Genomic DNA, 17,373 nt, shown 5'->3' on the forward strand with positions numbered 1-17,373 from the left:
TCTTTGCAGTGTGTTCGCCTCTTTTTCAAAGTCTTATGTGCCTAACTGCCAGTTTGCACCAACATTACAGCAGGCAAAATATTGACGCAAAACAGCAGCTACAATACAGTTTTAGTATTTATAAACCACATTGCGTGTGCTCAATGATAATATTTGGATTTTCTCCTCCCACTATTTTTGGCGATCTGATAATCAGCATTCATTTTGGATATGGGTTACGCTCTCTATTTTGCTTATTTAAAGGGGAACTGCACTTTTTTGGGAATTTTGCTTATCGTTCACAATCATTATCCATCGTCACAATCCTTGACGACTAATGGATTTAAAAAAAAAAAGCATTCTAAATATTGAATAAACATAAATAAAAGTCCGCTTACGGCGAAGCTAATGGGAGCTTCACTATTCCGCCCATAAAATCAGATAAATAACCATTCAAATAGCGCCAACAATACTGCATTTACATTTTGTGACTTGAATATTAACCAAGCATTTTTAGCGATATTGTTATTATAAGCTCTCACGCAGACAAAGTATTTATAGCGGCGCTGTGATCACTTCCGTGTGTGCCTTTTTTTTTTTACATCAAGTGATCTGCTTCCTTGCTTGCCTGCGTCTTGTAAGTTTATTGTAGATCACAATTAATGCTTCTTACCTGTGACAAGTTGGGACACTTTGACAGCCATTTAGGAACTGGAACAGACGAAGGAGACACGAAAAGTGTTTGTTCACCCACACCCCCACACCACATTTCTTTGCGAAGATTATGAGACGTTTTTCATCCAAATGGGAATATATGAAAATCCTAGCAGTCGGCATCCTAATAACTGCAGACCTTGTACAGTAAGTGATGTTTTATTATGTTTGTTGGTACTCATGAAGTCTGCAATGAGCAGAAATCAGTGATGAAGGAAAAAAAGCATACTTTGTGTGATGTGTTTTTTAAATTAATGCACCGCATATGTTTAAAATAAAGTAAATATTAAATGTTATTATAAATGTATAAAACCCTAATGGAGGTGTTTGGATGTTTTTAGGGACTCATAGACAGGATCCATTGTAAGCTGACTTTTTATTTAGTTGATTTAATATTTAGAATGCATTGAAAAAATAAATCTGTCGCATGTTTTCATAATGATTGTGAACGATAGGCAACATTCCAAAAAAAGTGCAGGAATGAGATGCAATTCTCTGCGCACACGCTCAGTAAATCAGCTTTGCATGTGCTATTAAGTTTGCCCGTGTTTCAATACACGCAAATCTTTTGTAGATCAGACTCTTTAAGTGTTTTTTTCCTTAAGGATTGATTCCAAACTGGAGATGTCATTTGTTGTCATTTTGTTTCCTGATTATTAAACCAAATAAAAATTCTGAGGTTCAGCAATTTTCTCAAACTGTAATTAGTTAACCGAGTGACCTCTGATGATTTTTTTTCTTACCTTCCTGCTACTGCTCCATGTAGCTCAGTTGAGTATGCAGACAAATCTGTTGGTGAAGACACTTATCGAGTATATCAAGTGCATAAACACACTCAGTGCAATGGTGCTGTGTTGCACTCGGGAGCAGAACAAGACAAGGACAAAGAGGAGCGTATTAACAAAACAGTGAGTGGCTGCATTGGTTGATTTTGTAGATTTGATTGTTGAATCAATCGTGTGCAATTGAGGAAAAGTACAGAGGACTGCTTAGCTACAACTAGCTGCGGTCTCATTTTGAGCTCAGCACAACATGGCATTAGAATAGGAGTTTAGATCTCTTATGGCCCTATTCTCCCGTTTGATCTTAAAGGGATCATACAGTATTATGATTTTTTTTCTACATTTAAAACACTTCCTGTAATGATAGTTTTTTTGGTCAAAATGTTGCAAAAATGATGTTTTACAGACCGTCTTTAAGCAGTATTCTGACTGTCTCTTCAGGATGCGCCGTTTTGTGAGTCTTCTCCCCGTCATCTTTGTTTTAGTTTTTAGCGCTTCCATAGTTAGTCTACTGACAGATATAAGTTAAAGCTATACACTACTTTGTATTAGAAATGGCAACAGCACAGGATGCATGTGCATGTACAAGCCAGTCTGCCCAACAACAAAAGGATAGAGAAAAATAAGGAATTTGTTGACTACGTCAGACTACAATGTCCGACTCGCACAAAACTCTTTGGGTAAAACGTTACCATGTATAGAGATATCCGCTGATGTCACACTTGGGAATAATGTCACAAATTGGGCAAATTCCAAACGGGTTGTTTGGAGAAAGTATGAAAGAAGGCAAGAGTGTTTTATAAGTATCTCCGCCATGCCTCCGTGGTTTGATTAAAAATTTCCGGGACTTATGCAGATCCCAAATACATGTCACGAGCTGGGAAGTAGCTTTAGCGATATGACCCTAAGATGCAGCAGACGACAAGCAGATGGTTAGTAAAATGATGTGATATAAAAAATAAAATAACAGACTCATGACTGAGTGGAAAACATGCAAGTAAGAAAAGAAAAAGGAACAAAAGAAGGCGAGTGAAACTAATCAGGGCACAAGACTGAATTTTTTTGTCCTTACTATACGCAGAACAAAGCTGTGCATAACATTAGGTAAATGACAATGATCCGACAAAGCCCGACCAAAATAGGAGACTGATTGGCAACCGGTTGCAGGTGTGTCCCAGTTGCCAATCAGGCAGCAGATGTGGACGCCTGTGCATGACACGAGGAAGTGAATATATAAAACAAAGGCACTGGACAGGAACTAAAATATTACACACAGAGCGAAAGCTAAAATAAGTTCAAAACGGTCACAAGGGTGTGAAAATACACAAAAAGAGGTACAAATTGATTTAAAAAAATAGTAGGTTTGGCATAATAGGTGCCCTTTCAGCACACGGGAGAATAGGGTCCTCAGAGAGGTATTGTCCTATCCTATTAAACAATTTTGCATATATTTTCCCCATTGTTGATGAAATACTTTTTCTTTTGCTGTATCAAATTGTAAAGTAAACCCGTTTGACTATTTGTTACAGCAGGAGGTGGATGACAGAGAAGGGAATGATGAAGAGAACAAGGCTGCTGAGAGGTTTGTTGTTCACACTGCTGACATTCTGATAAAGCCTGGATTATGCTTCTGTGTAAGCAACCTGGCTTGCCCTTCCCCATCCAAACTGTTCTGCTAGCTTGATGTTGACGTCCTACAATTTATATTTAAAGTGACTTTTCAATTAGATTTAGCTCTTTTTAGTTGCCATTGTTTGCTCGCTACTAAGTAAGCGAACGTTGCATTCCTTTTACCTCTGCCACCATCTACATCACGTCGTTACGTGCACAAATGCCGTATTATGCTGTATATCGTATTCCTTATAATCACGCATTTATAGATTAATATTGATTTAGGACGAATTAAATTTTTTTTTTCTGTGGGAAAAAATATTTTCACAAAAAAAAAACAAATGGGCGGATTTTACTGCAAAAGATTATCCTGAGGTTTGCTGTTTTGTTTATTTATTTTTTTACTGAAAAACCTCTGCAACAACATTTTCCTTACCTTCCTATTAATTGCAGCCCAAATGAGTCTCGGGGAAAATCAGAAGACAATCTGGTGGATCAGGGGAATGAACACATCGAGCACCCTGATAATGTACCGGACGAAGAATCTCTCAACAAAATGGTGGGTGAGGTGACCTATTATGTAAAACCAACTTTTCTTACCTATTTTTGTGTGTTTGGAATCTGCATAAGTCCCGAAAATTTTAAATCAAACCATGAAGGCATGGCGGAGATATTTAAATGAGCAGTTTGGAATTTGCCCAATTTGTGACGTTTTTACAAAGTGTCGTCAGCAAATATTTTCATACATAGTACAGATTTCCCCAAAGAGCTTTGTGCGAGTCCGCCATTGCAATCTGACGTTGTAGTGAATAAGCTCTTTTTTCCTCTATCCTCTTGTGGAGCAGACTGGCTCGTACATGTACATGTATCCTCCGCTGTTGCCATTTCTAATACAAAGTAGCATATATTTTGAACTTATATCGGTCAGTAGATTTGCTGCGGAAGTGCTAAAAACGACAACAAAGAGGGCGGGGAGAAGACGCACTTGAAGTGTCCATCAATCCATTTTCTACCGCTTGTCCCTTTTGGGGTCGCGGGGGGTGCTGGAGCCTCTCAGCTGCATTAAGTGGAGGCACATAAATAAGGATTCTAAAGAGACGGTCAGAAAGCGGCTTTAAGACGGTCTGTAAAACTTAATCAATGCAAAATTTTGGGTCTGCATATCATTACATGTTATGCAGACCACAAGGAACAGTTTTAAATGTAGAAAAAAATAAAATATAACCCTTTTAAGACATTGGCAGCCAATTAATGATTTTCTTAATTGTGCCAACCAAGGACAGATTTAATATGCATTATTACTTCCGACAGTATATACCTCCGGCAGGAGGTTATATATACTGTTAGGTGGCAACGTAACTCAAAAAGGTTTGGATGAATATTAATTAAACTTTCAGGAAATGCCAGAAATGGGATAAACAAGTAATTTGATTTTGGATCTGACCCGGATCACTGTCTGGATTCAGAATTTTCATAAAATATTATTTACTACTACGAGATGGAGTCTGGTGCTCCTTTGTGCTCTCTGAGGGCTTTTCTCATCTTATAGTAAGATACAAAGATTAGAATAACACTCGACTACAGTCATCCCTCACCACATCGGGGTGCAAAGTTTGTATCTACACTCTATCCATGATTTTTTAGGGGGGGTATTTTCTACAACTTTCTGGTCTAAACCTCCAAGCATTAAAATACCGAAATGAACCAAAAATATGAATACAATTTTGCATGCAATGTGCAATGCTACATTTTTGTTTACTGAAGTATTTTATTCAAGACAAAAGTATTGCTTTCCAGGGGAAGCTCTTAACTTAGGTCTTTGAAAATGATTCCATAAAAATAACAATTTATCTGGTCTAAAAATAACATTATTCAAATTAGAATTTTACTCTGAGTAAATTGTAGTGTATACAGTAACATTTTAAACTACTAATTTTTGATCAAATAAAAGAAACTTGTTTTAAATAGTCCTTGTCATTTGGATTCTTTTTTTTTTCTTTCCTTTTTTTTTTTTTTTAAGTAGAGGAAAAAAATCTGAAATCTGAATTTTTAGGCCATATCGCCCAGGCCTAACTACGTCTGATCAATACTACATCAGTACTATTCAGTATTGTACAGTACCTGTTTATATTGTTTCATCTTCAACGTTTTCTCTTCACTACAGTACAGTATTATACAGCAGATCATCCTTCTCATCATTGAACAAGTTGCACTACAGTCACAGGTCAGTCGTTTTGTTTAAGAACTGTGTGCTTGTGTGTTGGCGAGCGTACGTACGTGTATAAGAGAGACAGGATTACCCCATATTGTATTTAATCGTGGTGCACCGCCACAACATAATACATGTTTCTACACCTAAAAAACTCAAAATCCAGACACTTAACATTTCCTCATTCTTTGCCAACACAATATGTTCACTGACCTGCAAATGCGCCACAGCGTCAATTCCGGTCTTTCAACAATTGCTATTTCTTCGGAATCAAAATATATGTTCATATATTACATACAGCCTATTATTTGCGCACTATTGACAAGTGATGCACCGAAAATTTGGACGTCTTAATAGAAGCCGAAACCGGATGTTGTGATGAAATATCCATTTTCACATTGCGTTTAGACTGAAGTCACATTTGAAAATATCAGATTCCAATCGGATTCAGGACTACCTCCGGATGTGGTCTGAATCTGATGCCAAAAGATCAGATTTGAAGCACAATGTAGCGTTTAGACTGGCAAAAAAAATCAGATGCTGTGTCACTTGAGGGCAAAAAAATCGGGGCGGTATGTTTTTGTTTAGAGGCATCAATCTACAACTGGTAGCACAGATGCCCATGTTAAAAATTTACAAGAGACATTCTAAGTCATCAACGCAACAGGTACACACACTGTGTACAAAATTTTAAAATACAGTCGCCCATCAACTTACAAGCTTAGGTTCTGTGACAAAGCTTTTAACACTTGTATAAAATCACCGTTTCCCATTGAAATTAGTTGAAATCAATCAAACAGCAGTGTTAACACATAACATGCCCTTTAAAAAGAAAAAACAAGCTTGTAGATAAAAAATATATATAAAACAAAACAATTGAATTTACTTCTAACAGCTACAGTGAAGTACAGCGCAACCTCGATTTACGAACTTAATGTGTTCTTAACCAAAATATTTGTATAATGAAGCAGAGTTTCACCAAGGAAACAATGTAAACATAGATAATTGGTTCAAGCCTTGACAAAAGTCCCTATTTCAATTTTTAAAAATTACACTTTGAAGACCCTAATGTACAGCAAATACCGTATTTTTTGGAGTATAAGTCGCACCGGATTATAAGTCGCACCTGCCGAAAATGCATAATAAAAAAAAGAAAAAAAACATATAAGTCGCACTGGAGCCCGGCCAAACAATGAAAAAAAACTGCGACATATAGTCCGAAAAATACGGTACTGTATATATCAAACCAACATAAGCGGGTAACGACTCAATATCTGTTTTCATCCAAACAACATTACAGCAAGCTTACTCTAAAGGCAAACTCAAACGCAAAAGTCTTGTTGATGCACTCCAAAACGTTAACAACCATGTTGCTACAATAAAAAACAAATCTTTTTACCTTGTGTCTGCAAATATTTGTCGCATTTGTTGAACACTGGAACTTTCGGGTGGTAAACGAGCAGTGGCTTCACCTGACAGTCACCACTAGCATTAACACAAACTAGCAGTATGATGCGATCCTTCATCGGCTTGTGTTCCGGTAGTGTCTTCTTCTATGCTGTAATAAAGGTCTGCTGTGGCATCTTTTTCGGTCTGATCACAACTAAAAACTTGCTGCGGAAAAAAATCCCCCTTTGCCGATAAAATCAGTGAAGTCAATGCTTGATAAAGTCCTCCGCGGTACTTTTGTCGGAGCTCGCAGCCTCACCATGCCGCACTATTCTGTAAATGCCTACTAATACCCCTTTTTAAACTTTTCAAACCACCCATGGCTCGCCTTAAAGTGTTCTTCCGTGCTGGTTCCAGCATGGTCACCTCTGAACATCAAGTCGCCATATAAATAGTGACTCTTTTTGCAAATGATAGGTTAAAAAATGCTATCACCCGTATGCTGCTTTTTATCCATACGAGCAACAGCTTTTCGACCTCGTCTTGCACTTTCTCTCTGTCCTTGCGAATATATTTAGTCTTTGGCCAAGTCAGCAACCACATAAACTTCCTTCTTTTTTATAATGGTTTAAACTGTGGACTTGTTTTTTGAATTAAAGGGGCCACGAACCATAGGCTAACTAACTAAAATGCTAGCTCCAAGCAGCTGCCTAGTAACCCGAAGCTATACAGCGAGACTGAGAGAGTGTAGACACATTTAAAGCGTTTCTGACCACACAAAGTGATCTCTAAGACAGGCTGTCAGAGCTCTGACCGGCACAAGGTACAATTGTGGAAATAAACAAGTTAGAAGTGCGGCTAGCAGTCAAAGCGCTTCGAAATTGCGGCGCCTGTGTGTAGGATGCAAACAGTATGTGATGTAGGCTGTGCCTATGTGTATAGGAAGTGATGTAATCAAAATGGCATGAAAAATTAAGGAATGAATGAATGAAGCGTTCGTACGCCGAGAGAGGGTTGATATATTTAGCGCAATGTAAAGGTTCCTAAATAGAGGCATTCGTTGTTAGGTCTTGGCAAGAATGAGGACTCAGTTGTAGACGGGAAACGATTGACGTAGGCTTTAATTCTGCTGTTTTCTATGAACTCTCGTCAGACAGAGTGAATAAACAAATGGCTACAAACTCTATACTTGATACACTAGACTAGTACAGAGGAAACGTAGCCCAGGGCGTCAAACAATAAACAGAAAATCACTCCCGAGGGAGGAAAAAAGGCGATAGCAAAATTTACACTGATCTAATAACAAAAACAACAATCTATGATTAGCTACACAAAAAGAAAATCGCTCACGAAGAGGAAGAGACAAAACACTATAAACAGAAACTACTCTATAAAGAGCTAAGAAAAAATCTACAAATTAAAGCGCTCCAAGAGGAGGGGAAAAAAGAAGGCAGAGCACTATGAAATTAGCTCAAACAAAACTGACCAAAAACTTTAGCAAAACAAAATCACTCTTCTTCAGAGGGTACAGAGAAATCAAAAGGCAATACTTAGCGGCTTTGACAAGACTGTGGAAGACGGCTGGAGGTACACGACTAGACAATATACCTGTACTCTGGCAACAAGGCAGGGGAAGACAAGGACTATATAAACATGAGGGAGGGTGACGCAGGTGGGCACAATCAGGCAAACAGGAGAGACATCAGACCAGTGACACAAGAGGAAGGGCAAGTGGTCTGAAACGAGAGGAGGATTCGATTTTCAACATAAAACAGGATGTTTGCCAGACAACCCCAAAACAGGACTTCCCTGTTTTTGACATTAGTAAATTGAGGTTCCTCTATATAATGTAATAATAATGCACAGCATTTACCTTAGAGAGTGGACTTCTACGGTATATCCTTCCAGCTGTTTCTCAGTCAAACATATCAGCAGCTTTATATATTTTCAGTTCTGCTTCAGTATGGTGCAGACTAGCAGTGATACGCTCAAATTGCTTTGCCAAGTTGGCGACAGGCTGGGTTATGTTTTTGATGATCTCCTTTTTTAATTCAATGAATATCATCAGTTTCTTCTCCTCAGCAGTGCCCTTCACACTCACTTTATTCCTTCCCATGATTGGAAAACAAAGATGTTGATCTGTAGTTAAAAGCTAATGCTAACGAATAAGACCGAATGTTTTGGCAAAATCTTACAGGGTTCAATGTGCTTTTTCTTTGCCAACCAATGGCGGAGATGCTTGTAACTCAAATTTTTACTTGCAACTTAAAGCTTAACAATTAGCCAAGAGATAACTCTTAAGTTGGGGCAATTTGGAGTGCAGGTACCACTCTATATTTGCAAATATATCAAATCAAAAAAGTGTTAGTCCCAAAAAAGGATGTCACACTAACATTTTAAAATAATTATCAGGTTTTTTCTCTGTGCTTTGTTAGGATACAACTGACAGTATTGAAAGTACATCAGATGAGACCACTGAGACAGAAACGTCATCAGACACTACTGAGACAACAGCGCAACAGGTACACATGCCCTGTGTAAACACACATCTGCTCCGCTTTGGCCATAATGTCATCCTGTTTGTGTGATTCTAGTGATGGTAATTCAGTTACCAGTCCATCCCTACTAATATAAAAATAAACCAATTTCACATGAAGGTTATTTTTGTTTCACCTAAATGTTGTTAACATTAAAAAAAAACATATTTTTGTATGTCTAATGTTAGGAGACAACTAGCACTGAGTTAAGTCCATTGACCGAGACGACACAGTCACCTGAAAGCCGCAGTACTGATTTACAAGACCAACAGGTGCTTACACAATGCTCGGCTTCCTTTGTCATACTGTTGTGTGTTTCTGGTGATGGTATTACACTTTGGGCCTGATCTCCCTAAAGCACAGATGTCAAACTTAAGGCCCGGGGGTCCAATCTGGCCCGCCACATCATTTAATGTGGCCCACGAAAGCCTTGAAATAATATGCGCTACTGAAGTATTTTATATATTCTTTACTAATAAATGTATTAGCTTTTTTCCGTTTTGACAGAAAAAACACATGTATTGAATGCAATTGCATATCGTTTAAACTTTCACATTATCCAGTAATGCAACAAGTATTATACTTATCATACATTTCAAACTTTATTTCAGTTCAAATAAAATTAATATGTGCTTGATTTATTATTTCAAACCAAGTTATCCATCAAATTGTACACTGTGAAAAGACAATAAATGTTTTGGTACAAAAACTGGAAGCTCAGGTGCCGGAATTTTTCTTAAAAAAACTACAATACCTTTTATTTAATTTAAAGAAATATGCTTTAAAAAACACTGCATGTTTTACGGTAAAACTGGCAACTGAGCTGCCAGTTTGTTAAAACAAAATCTTTTTTTTTCTTCCAGTGTATGTAAACAAAATCAAATTCATAGACAAATGTATAATAATATGAGGTTAATCTGCATTGCAAAAAAAAAATTAACCTCCCACCTTCCTCTCACGAAAGATCCACCCAGGAATGAGGCCATGTGAATCCCTTCCCTACTGTGGTTTAATTGATTTGGTTTGGTTTCAGATGGCATTTTTTAAATTACTTCGGTCTTTATAAAACTTTTCTCAATATGAAATGTTTTCATCACATCTCGATCGCACTTCAAGATAGCCTCAAGTTGGTGCATATCATATGTGTCTGCTGCATTTACCAACATGATGAAACGCTACAGGTTGGACCACATGATGCCATAAATGTGAAGGGAAATGGGTGTCTCCATAGTGATGCCCGGTATAGACGAAAATGCCTCATTGAAATAGAGATCACCACTTTTGCACTTGCTATCAGTTGTACACGCAGTCTCAGTAGATGCAACAAACCTACTTGTGGTACAGACGATTTTATAGTTTGAAACGCTATCTAGCATGTATTATTTGAATTTTAGTAGATCAGGGCCCTTGTGTGTACATTTCACAGTGACTCTTCCTTTTTGAAACTCATTGTTAATTGACAAGTTGTTTCCTGCTTTATATGTGTGCTGTAGGCACCATCAGACTTTGAGTACACAGAGAATTCTGCTGTCTGTGACAGAAAGCAGAGGATGGATGTCAAACAAGAGAAGGCTGCCAAATGGTTTGTTCACATTTTAATTGCAAACTGCTACCATGACCACAGTCTTTCTTTTCCCTTCTTTTCCTGCAGCCAAGACATCCAGAGCACAGATGCCGTATTGGACTTAATAGACGAACAGAACAGGGACAAAGAAGAATCTATCAATAAACCTAGTGTGAGTTGACATACAAACATACATACAGGAATTTGTTTTCCCAATCACAAATTTGAAACAGAAAGGATGTAACGGTACAGGTATTCAAATTTTCAGTCCCTTTGACCCGCGGGCTTCATGGCTAGCAATAGTGCTGAGGAGTGTTCAGAAACCCTAGTCTGCAGTAAAAGTCTTGTGTTTTTGAACACATAGCCTCTTGGTAAATTACATAAACCGACAAGAGGGTAAACGAAAGCAGTGTGACGCCATCGTTCAGCAGTGCTCCAGAACAGGGCTACTAGATAGAACTATTACTGGTAATGAACTTTCATTTACTGAAATTAAAATAATACACTGTTCAGGAAATTAAAATAATACACACTGTTCATGAAATTAAAATAATACACACTGTTCAAACTGTTACTGTTGCACTTTGCTAAAAAAAAATGCTGCAAACTAGGTGTGTCCAAAGTGCAGCAATTTTTGAACCCCACCTTTTTTTTGCTGTCAATGAGATATATTATTGAAAATTAAAATTATTTGCTTTGTCGCCTGTAACACAAGTATTTTATAGTGTAATATAGTATATTGACCTACATTGGACAGATGTAGCATCCTTTATTTTTTCTGTATGATACAGTTGCGATCAAAAGTTTACATACGTTTGTAAAGAACATAATGTCATGGCTGTCTTGAGTTTCCAATAATTTTTACAACTCTTATTTTTTTGTGATTGGAGAACATACTTGTTCATTCATGAAGTTTGGTTGTTTTATGAATGTATTATGGCTCTACTGAAAATGTGACCAAATCTGCTGGGTCAAAAGTATACATACAGCAGTGTTAATATTTGGTTACATGTCCCTTGGCAAGTTTCACTGCAATAAGGCGCTTTTGGTAGCCATCCACAAGCTTCTGGTTGAATTTTTGACCACTCCTCTTGACAAAATTGGTGCAGTTCAGCTAAATGTGTTGTTTTTCTGACATGGACTTGTTTCTTCAGCATTGTCCACACGTTTATGTCAGGGCTTTGGAAAGGCCGTTCTAAAACCTTAATTCTAGCTGATTTAGCCATTCCTTTACCACTTTTGACGTGTGTTTGGGGTCATTGTCCTGTTGGAACACCCAACTGCGCCCAAGACCCAACCTCCGGGCTGATGATTTTAGGTTGTCCTGAGGAATTTGGAGGTAATCCTCCTTTTTCATTGTCCTATTTACTCTCTGTAAAGCACCAGTTCCATTGGCAGCAAAACAGGCCCAGAGCATAATACTACCACCACCTTGCTTGACGGTAGGGCTGGTGTTCCTGGGATTAAAGGCCTCACCTTTTCTCCTCCAAACATATTGCTGGGTATTGTGGCCAAACAGCTCAATTTTTGTTTCATCTGACATCACATGGACAAGATAAGGTCTTCTGGAGAAAAGTTCTGTGGTCAGATGAAACAAAAATTTAGCTATTAGGCCAGAATACCCAGCAATATGTTTGGAGGAGAAAGGGTAAGGCCTTTAATCCAAGGAACACCATGTCTACCGTCAAGCATGGTGGTGGTAGTATTATGCTCTGGGCCTGTTTTGCTGCCAATGGAACTGGTGTTTTAAATGGGACAATGAAAAATGAGGATTGCCTCCAAATTCTTCAAGATAACCTAAAATCATCAGCCCGGAGGTTGGGTCTTGGGCGCAATTGGGTGTTCCAACAGGACAATGACCCCAAACACACGTCAAAAGTGGTAAAGGAATGGCTAAATCAGGCTAGAATTAAGGTTTTAGAATGGCCTTCACAAAGTCCGGACTTAAACGTGTGGACAATGCTAAAGAAACAAGTCAATTTCAGAAAACCAACAAATTTAACTGAACTGCACTCATTTTGTCAAGAAGAGTGGTCAAAAGTTCAACCAGAAGCTTGCCAGAACCTTGTGGGTGGCTACAAAAGCGCCTTATTGCAGTGAAACTTGCTAAGGGACATGTAACCAAATATTAACAGTGCTGTATGTATACTTTTGACCCAGCAGATTTGGTCACATTTTCAGTAGAGCCATAATAAATTCATAAAACAACCAAACTTCATGAATGTTTTTTGTGACCAACAAGTATGTGCTCCAATCACTCTATCACAAAAAAATAAGAGTTATAGAAATGATTGTAAACTCAAGACAGCCATGACATTATGTTCTTTACAAGTGTATGTAAACTTTTGATCGCAACTGTATATTTAATTATTATATTTGAATATTGCATTTATCTGAGAATTATAAGCCAGAACATCAGAGGCTTTTCATATTTCATTTTAAAAAGTACTTTAGCATTTTATTCCCTTACTGTTCCGAAAATGTATCGAGTTGTGACCTTAAAGAAGAACTGCACTTTTTTTGGAATTTTGCCTATCATTCACAATCCTGATCAGAGACACTTAACTTATAAAAATCGGCTAGTTTAGGTGGCTAGCAATGCAGCGAATGGAGGCAATCAATTCTACCTCTAAATCACTTTAAAAATGCATTCAAAAACTGTCAACAATACTTTACTTTCCATAACCCACACAGTAACCAAGCTGTAGCGACATTGTGTATTGTAAGAGCAAACACTGAGGAACTCTTTTCCTAGCGTAGTAACATATTGCCATGCTACAGTATAACTATAAAAGCTAATTATGGCAAGAGATAGGCAAGCTTCTACGTCAACACGAAACTCGTTTGAGTTTGTAATGCACAATACTGCGATACAACACCAATTTGTACTGACTGAAAAACATGAACAATCATATTAAAGTATCTGTATAGTATTAGCCCACATTTCATGTTTTGTTTGTACACAGCTAACCAGACAGCGTATGCACTGTAGTTGTACTAACACGCATAGCGTGCTGCGTGTATCATGATCGATAATAAAGTGACTCACTCGATTGACAGTTGTTGGTCTGGTCCAGCTGGCTGGGGACGTTTCCTGTTGATTTTGGTTAAGCAATGCATTTATGTCAAAATAGCTTGGCTCCAAGTTCTATATTGATTTATACCTTCAAAAGTATAAGGTTGTAAATCCTCATTTGTCCAAAAATAATCTTCTTCGTTGTCTGTACCAAGTCTGCCATGATTAGAAAACACTTGTGTTTGATTCCGGAAGTAGGAACAAACATTTGCTGCCAGAAGTCAGGAGTGCGCTGCTATGGAAACAGAAATCAATGTGCGGAAGAAATCAATCTCGGAAATGATTAAAATGAACAAAATACGGTAAATATTGAACATATTACTGTATTTTTCGGACTATAAGTCGCAGTTTTTTTCATAGTTTGGACGGGGGTGCGACTTAAACTCAGGAGCGACTTATGTGTGAAATTATTAACACATTACCGTAGAATATCAAATAATATTATTTAGCTCATTCACGTAAGAGACTAGACATAAGATTTCATGGGATTTAGCGATTAGGAGTGACAGATTGTTTGGTAAACATAGAGCATGTTCTATATGTTATAGTTATTTGAATGACTCTTACCATAATATGTTACGTTAACATACCAGGCACGTTCTCAGTTGGTTATTTATGCATCATATAACGTACACTTATTCAGCCTGTTGTTCACTATTCTTTATTTATTTTAAATTGCCTTTCAAATGTCTATTCTTGGTGTTGGGTTTTATCAAATAAATTTCCCCAAAAAATGCGACTTATACTCCAGTGCGACTTATATATGTTTTTTCCTTCTTTATTATGCATTTTCGGCCGGTGCGACTTATACTCCGGAGCGACTTATACTCCGAAAAACACGGTACATATTGCCATGTACATGTGTATTACTACATTATTGCAGTGTGTATATAAAACGTTGCTGGAGGGTTTTGAAGTTGTTTTAGAGGGCTTTAAAGGCTACAACGGTGACTTCCGTTAGCCGCATCTTTCAAGCGTTTTTTATCGTCTTTGAAATTGTAAAATAAAAAAAGACCTGTGTGTTCTTGTCTCTTATAATGATTGTGAACGATAGGCAAAATTCCAAAAAAAAAAGTGCAGTTCCCCTTTAAAACAGAGTTGTGTACAGAACCGGTACTATAGCCTACCATCACACACCAACAAGCTGCATTTTGTCTTTTGTTTGATCCAAGTTAAAAGTGCCCTGCAAGAGAAAACATCTTTCTCCAGACCACAGAGACAGTGACTCATATCCTCCAGGAGAAGAAGAAATGTACAACAAAACTTATAGTAGAACGGCACAGCAACAGGTACATTTCACTGTGCACAGAATATCCTCTCTTTAGCCTTAGTTGTATGTTTTTTATTGTTTACATGTTCTATCTATGGGACCACATCTGGTGTCCATGTCTGTTCAGTCTCCACTGGCATTATTCAGTTACGGCCCTATTCTCTCATGTACTTAGGTGAAAAAAAGGGTGGAGCAAGCCTTAAATGTGGGCGTTCTCTGTTAAATCTGGCCTTCTGCATGTTCTCTAATAGAAGTATTGTTGGTCCTTTGAACGCCTGAGGCTGCAATAAAAATAAGGTGAAATATTAGGATGTATTTGAAGTTTGAATGCAGCGTATATCACCCATAATAAAATGTTTGGGAAAAAAAAAAAACATTCCAGAAAACTATCAAATCTATTCTGATCGCTTCTGAACTCTTAATATCACAAATACCACCAGGGTGGCCACACTAATTGGGTGAAAGTTTTATCTACAAATTACTATTCACATCTAACTAGAAAAAAGACGCTGTTGCTACATTAACATGACGTCACACGTACACATGACAAACTGCCTGAAATGATCGGCTTTTTTAAATCTAAAGTGTTATATTTTTCATGGATTTCAATGACATTCTCAATGTTAGTAAATCTCAGTGTTTTCATGATTTTCGCACAGCTAAGATAAAAAGGTCTCATGGCAAAGTCCACCTTTGTAATAAGCCTGCCTTCATTCACGACTTAAGCACTTTTGCTTGGGTCTGTGTGTCTGCAGGCTGGATGGGAGAATGTGAATAAAAAAAACATGCACAACTTTAAGCACATAAAAAAACACCTCTGCGCAAACGGGAAAATAGGGCCCTTACAGCAAATCTTCATTGTTGATCGACATGTTTTGTTCTTATCTGTTTCCTAAAGCTACAGAAAGAGTTTTTCTATACGGACAATTTTGTTGTTCATTAAAACTTAATTTTTGTACTTTGTTTGTGTACGGTAGGTACCGTCAAACTATGTGAACACTGACAATTACGGTTACCGCGAATGTCAGCAAGAGATGGAAGTCAAGGAGGATGAAGAGGAGGCTGCAAATAGGTTTGTTGTTGTACACGTGTTGATGGAAAACTGCTAGCATGTAATACAATCGTGGTGCTATTTCTCAAGCAGGGTTTTTCAAACTTGGCTCCAATGAATCACTGATAAGAAGGAACATTTTCCAAAGGCCCCCTTATAATTGACTTTTTTTTAAAACTGTCATTTGTACTTTTTTATTTATATCAAATACGGCTGTGAATATTTGGGCACCACACGATTCAATTCGGTTCTTGGGGGTAATGATTCGATTCAGAATTTATTCTCAATTCAAAATCAATACTTTTTAATAACTTTGGCTGCCAGTTCTATGATTAACTACATTCCTGCATAAAATAGATACACAGCTCTGATAAATGTATATTTTACCCAAAAGAACTGGTTTTGTTTAATAAAATTCTACCCAAACATTTAATAAAGTCAATTATAAATGAGGCAACAAGAGAAGTAACCCACACTTCTCTTTATTTTAAGTAAATCTGTGCAGCACATATGGGCATCCATCCATCCATTTTCTACCACTTATTCCCTTTGGGGTTGCGGGGGGCGCTGGAGCCTATCTCAGCTACAATCAGGCGGAAGGCGGCGTACACCCTGGACAAGTCGCCACCTCATCGCAGGGCCAACACAGATAGACAGACAACATTCACACTCTCATTCACACACTAGGGCCAATTTAGTGTTGCCAATCAACCTATCCCCAGGTGCATGTCTTTGGAGGTGGGAGGAAGCCGGAGTACCCGGAGGGAACCCACGCAGTCACGGGGAGAACATGCAAACTCCACACAGAAAGATCCCAAGCCTGGGATTGAACCCAAGACTACTCAGGACCTTCGTATTGTGAGGCAGACGCACTAACCCCTCTTCCACCGTGCTGCCCCACATATGGGCATCTACATCAAAAATATAATTTGTCTGAGATGCTGGACAGGACAGACTTAAAAAAACATAATAATTAAATCGATTTTTGATTTTATAAATCGAATAAGAATCGTTACAAATAAGAATCACGATTAGTTCGAAAATCTATTTTTTTGACACCCCTGATATCAAACATTTCAACCAAAGTACTTAAAATCTGTTTTAAAGAAATTAAATTCACATATTTAAGTAACACATTTTAGACCTTTCAAAAAATAGTAACAAGACTGTAACAGGCAAAATTTATTTTAG

At 37.7% G+C, this 17,373-nt stretch overlaps 1 protein-coding gene across 13 annotated transcripts in view; it reads left to right on the forward strand.

Moving 5' to 3' along the window:
- The window catches only part of LOC133572676 (uncharacterized), a 73,223-nt gene that overhangs the window by 20,000 nt on the left and 35,850 nt on the right, over positions 1–17,373 (forward strand). For 12 of the 13 annotated variants that reach the window (XR_009810567.1, XM_061925555.1, XM_061925551.1 and 9 more), the window contains 10 exons: positions 1,460–1,601; positions 3,005–3,057; positions 3,540–3,645; positions 5,251–5,310; positions 9,120–9,206; positions 9,410–9,493; positions 10,715–10,803; positions 10,873–10,957; positions 15,034–15,150; positions 16,109–16,203. Coding sequence is in view for 12 of the 13 variants with exons in the window: in XM_061925555.1 (XP_061781539.1) it covers positions 1,460–1,601; positions 3,005–3,057; positions 3,540–3,645; positions 5,251–5,310; positions 9,120–9,206; positions 9,410–9,493; positions 10,715–10,803; positions 10,873–10,957; positions 15,034–15,150; positions 16,109–16,203 (918 nt within the window). In the remaining variant the exon portion in view is untranslated. The remainder of the gene's footprint in view (positions 1–1,459; positions 1,602–3,004; positions 3,058–3,539; positions 3,646–5,250; positions 5,311–9,119; positions 9,207–9,409; positions 9,494–10,714; positions 10,804–10,872; positions 10,958–15,033; positions 15,151–16,108; positions 16,204–17,373) is intronic. The other variant, XM_061925554.1, reaches the window with a different exon arrangement.

The sequence above is a fragment of the Nerophis lumbriciformis genome, linkage group LG30 (genome assembly GCF_033978685.3).
Source record: "Nerophis lumbriciformis linkage group LG30, RoL_Nlum_v2.1, whole genome shotgun sequence".
NCBI classification, from domain to species: Eukaryota; Metazoa; Chordata; class Actinopteri; order Syngnathiformes; family Syngnathidae; genus Nerophis; species Nerophis lumbriciformis.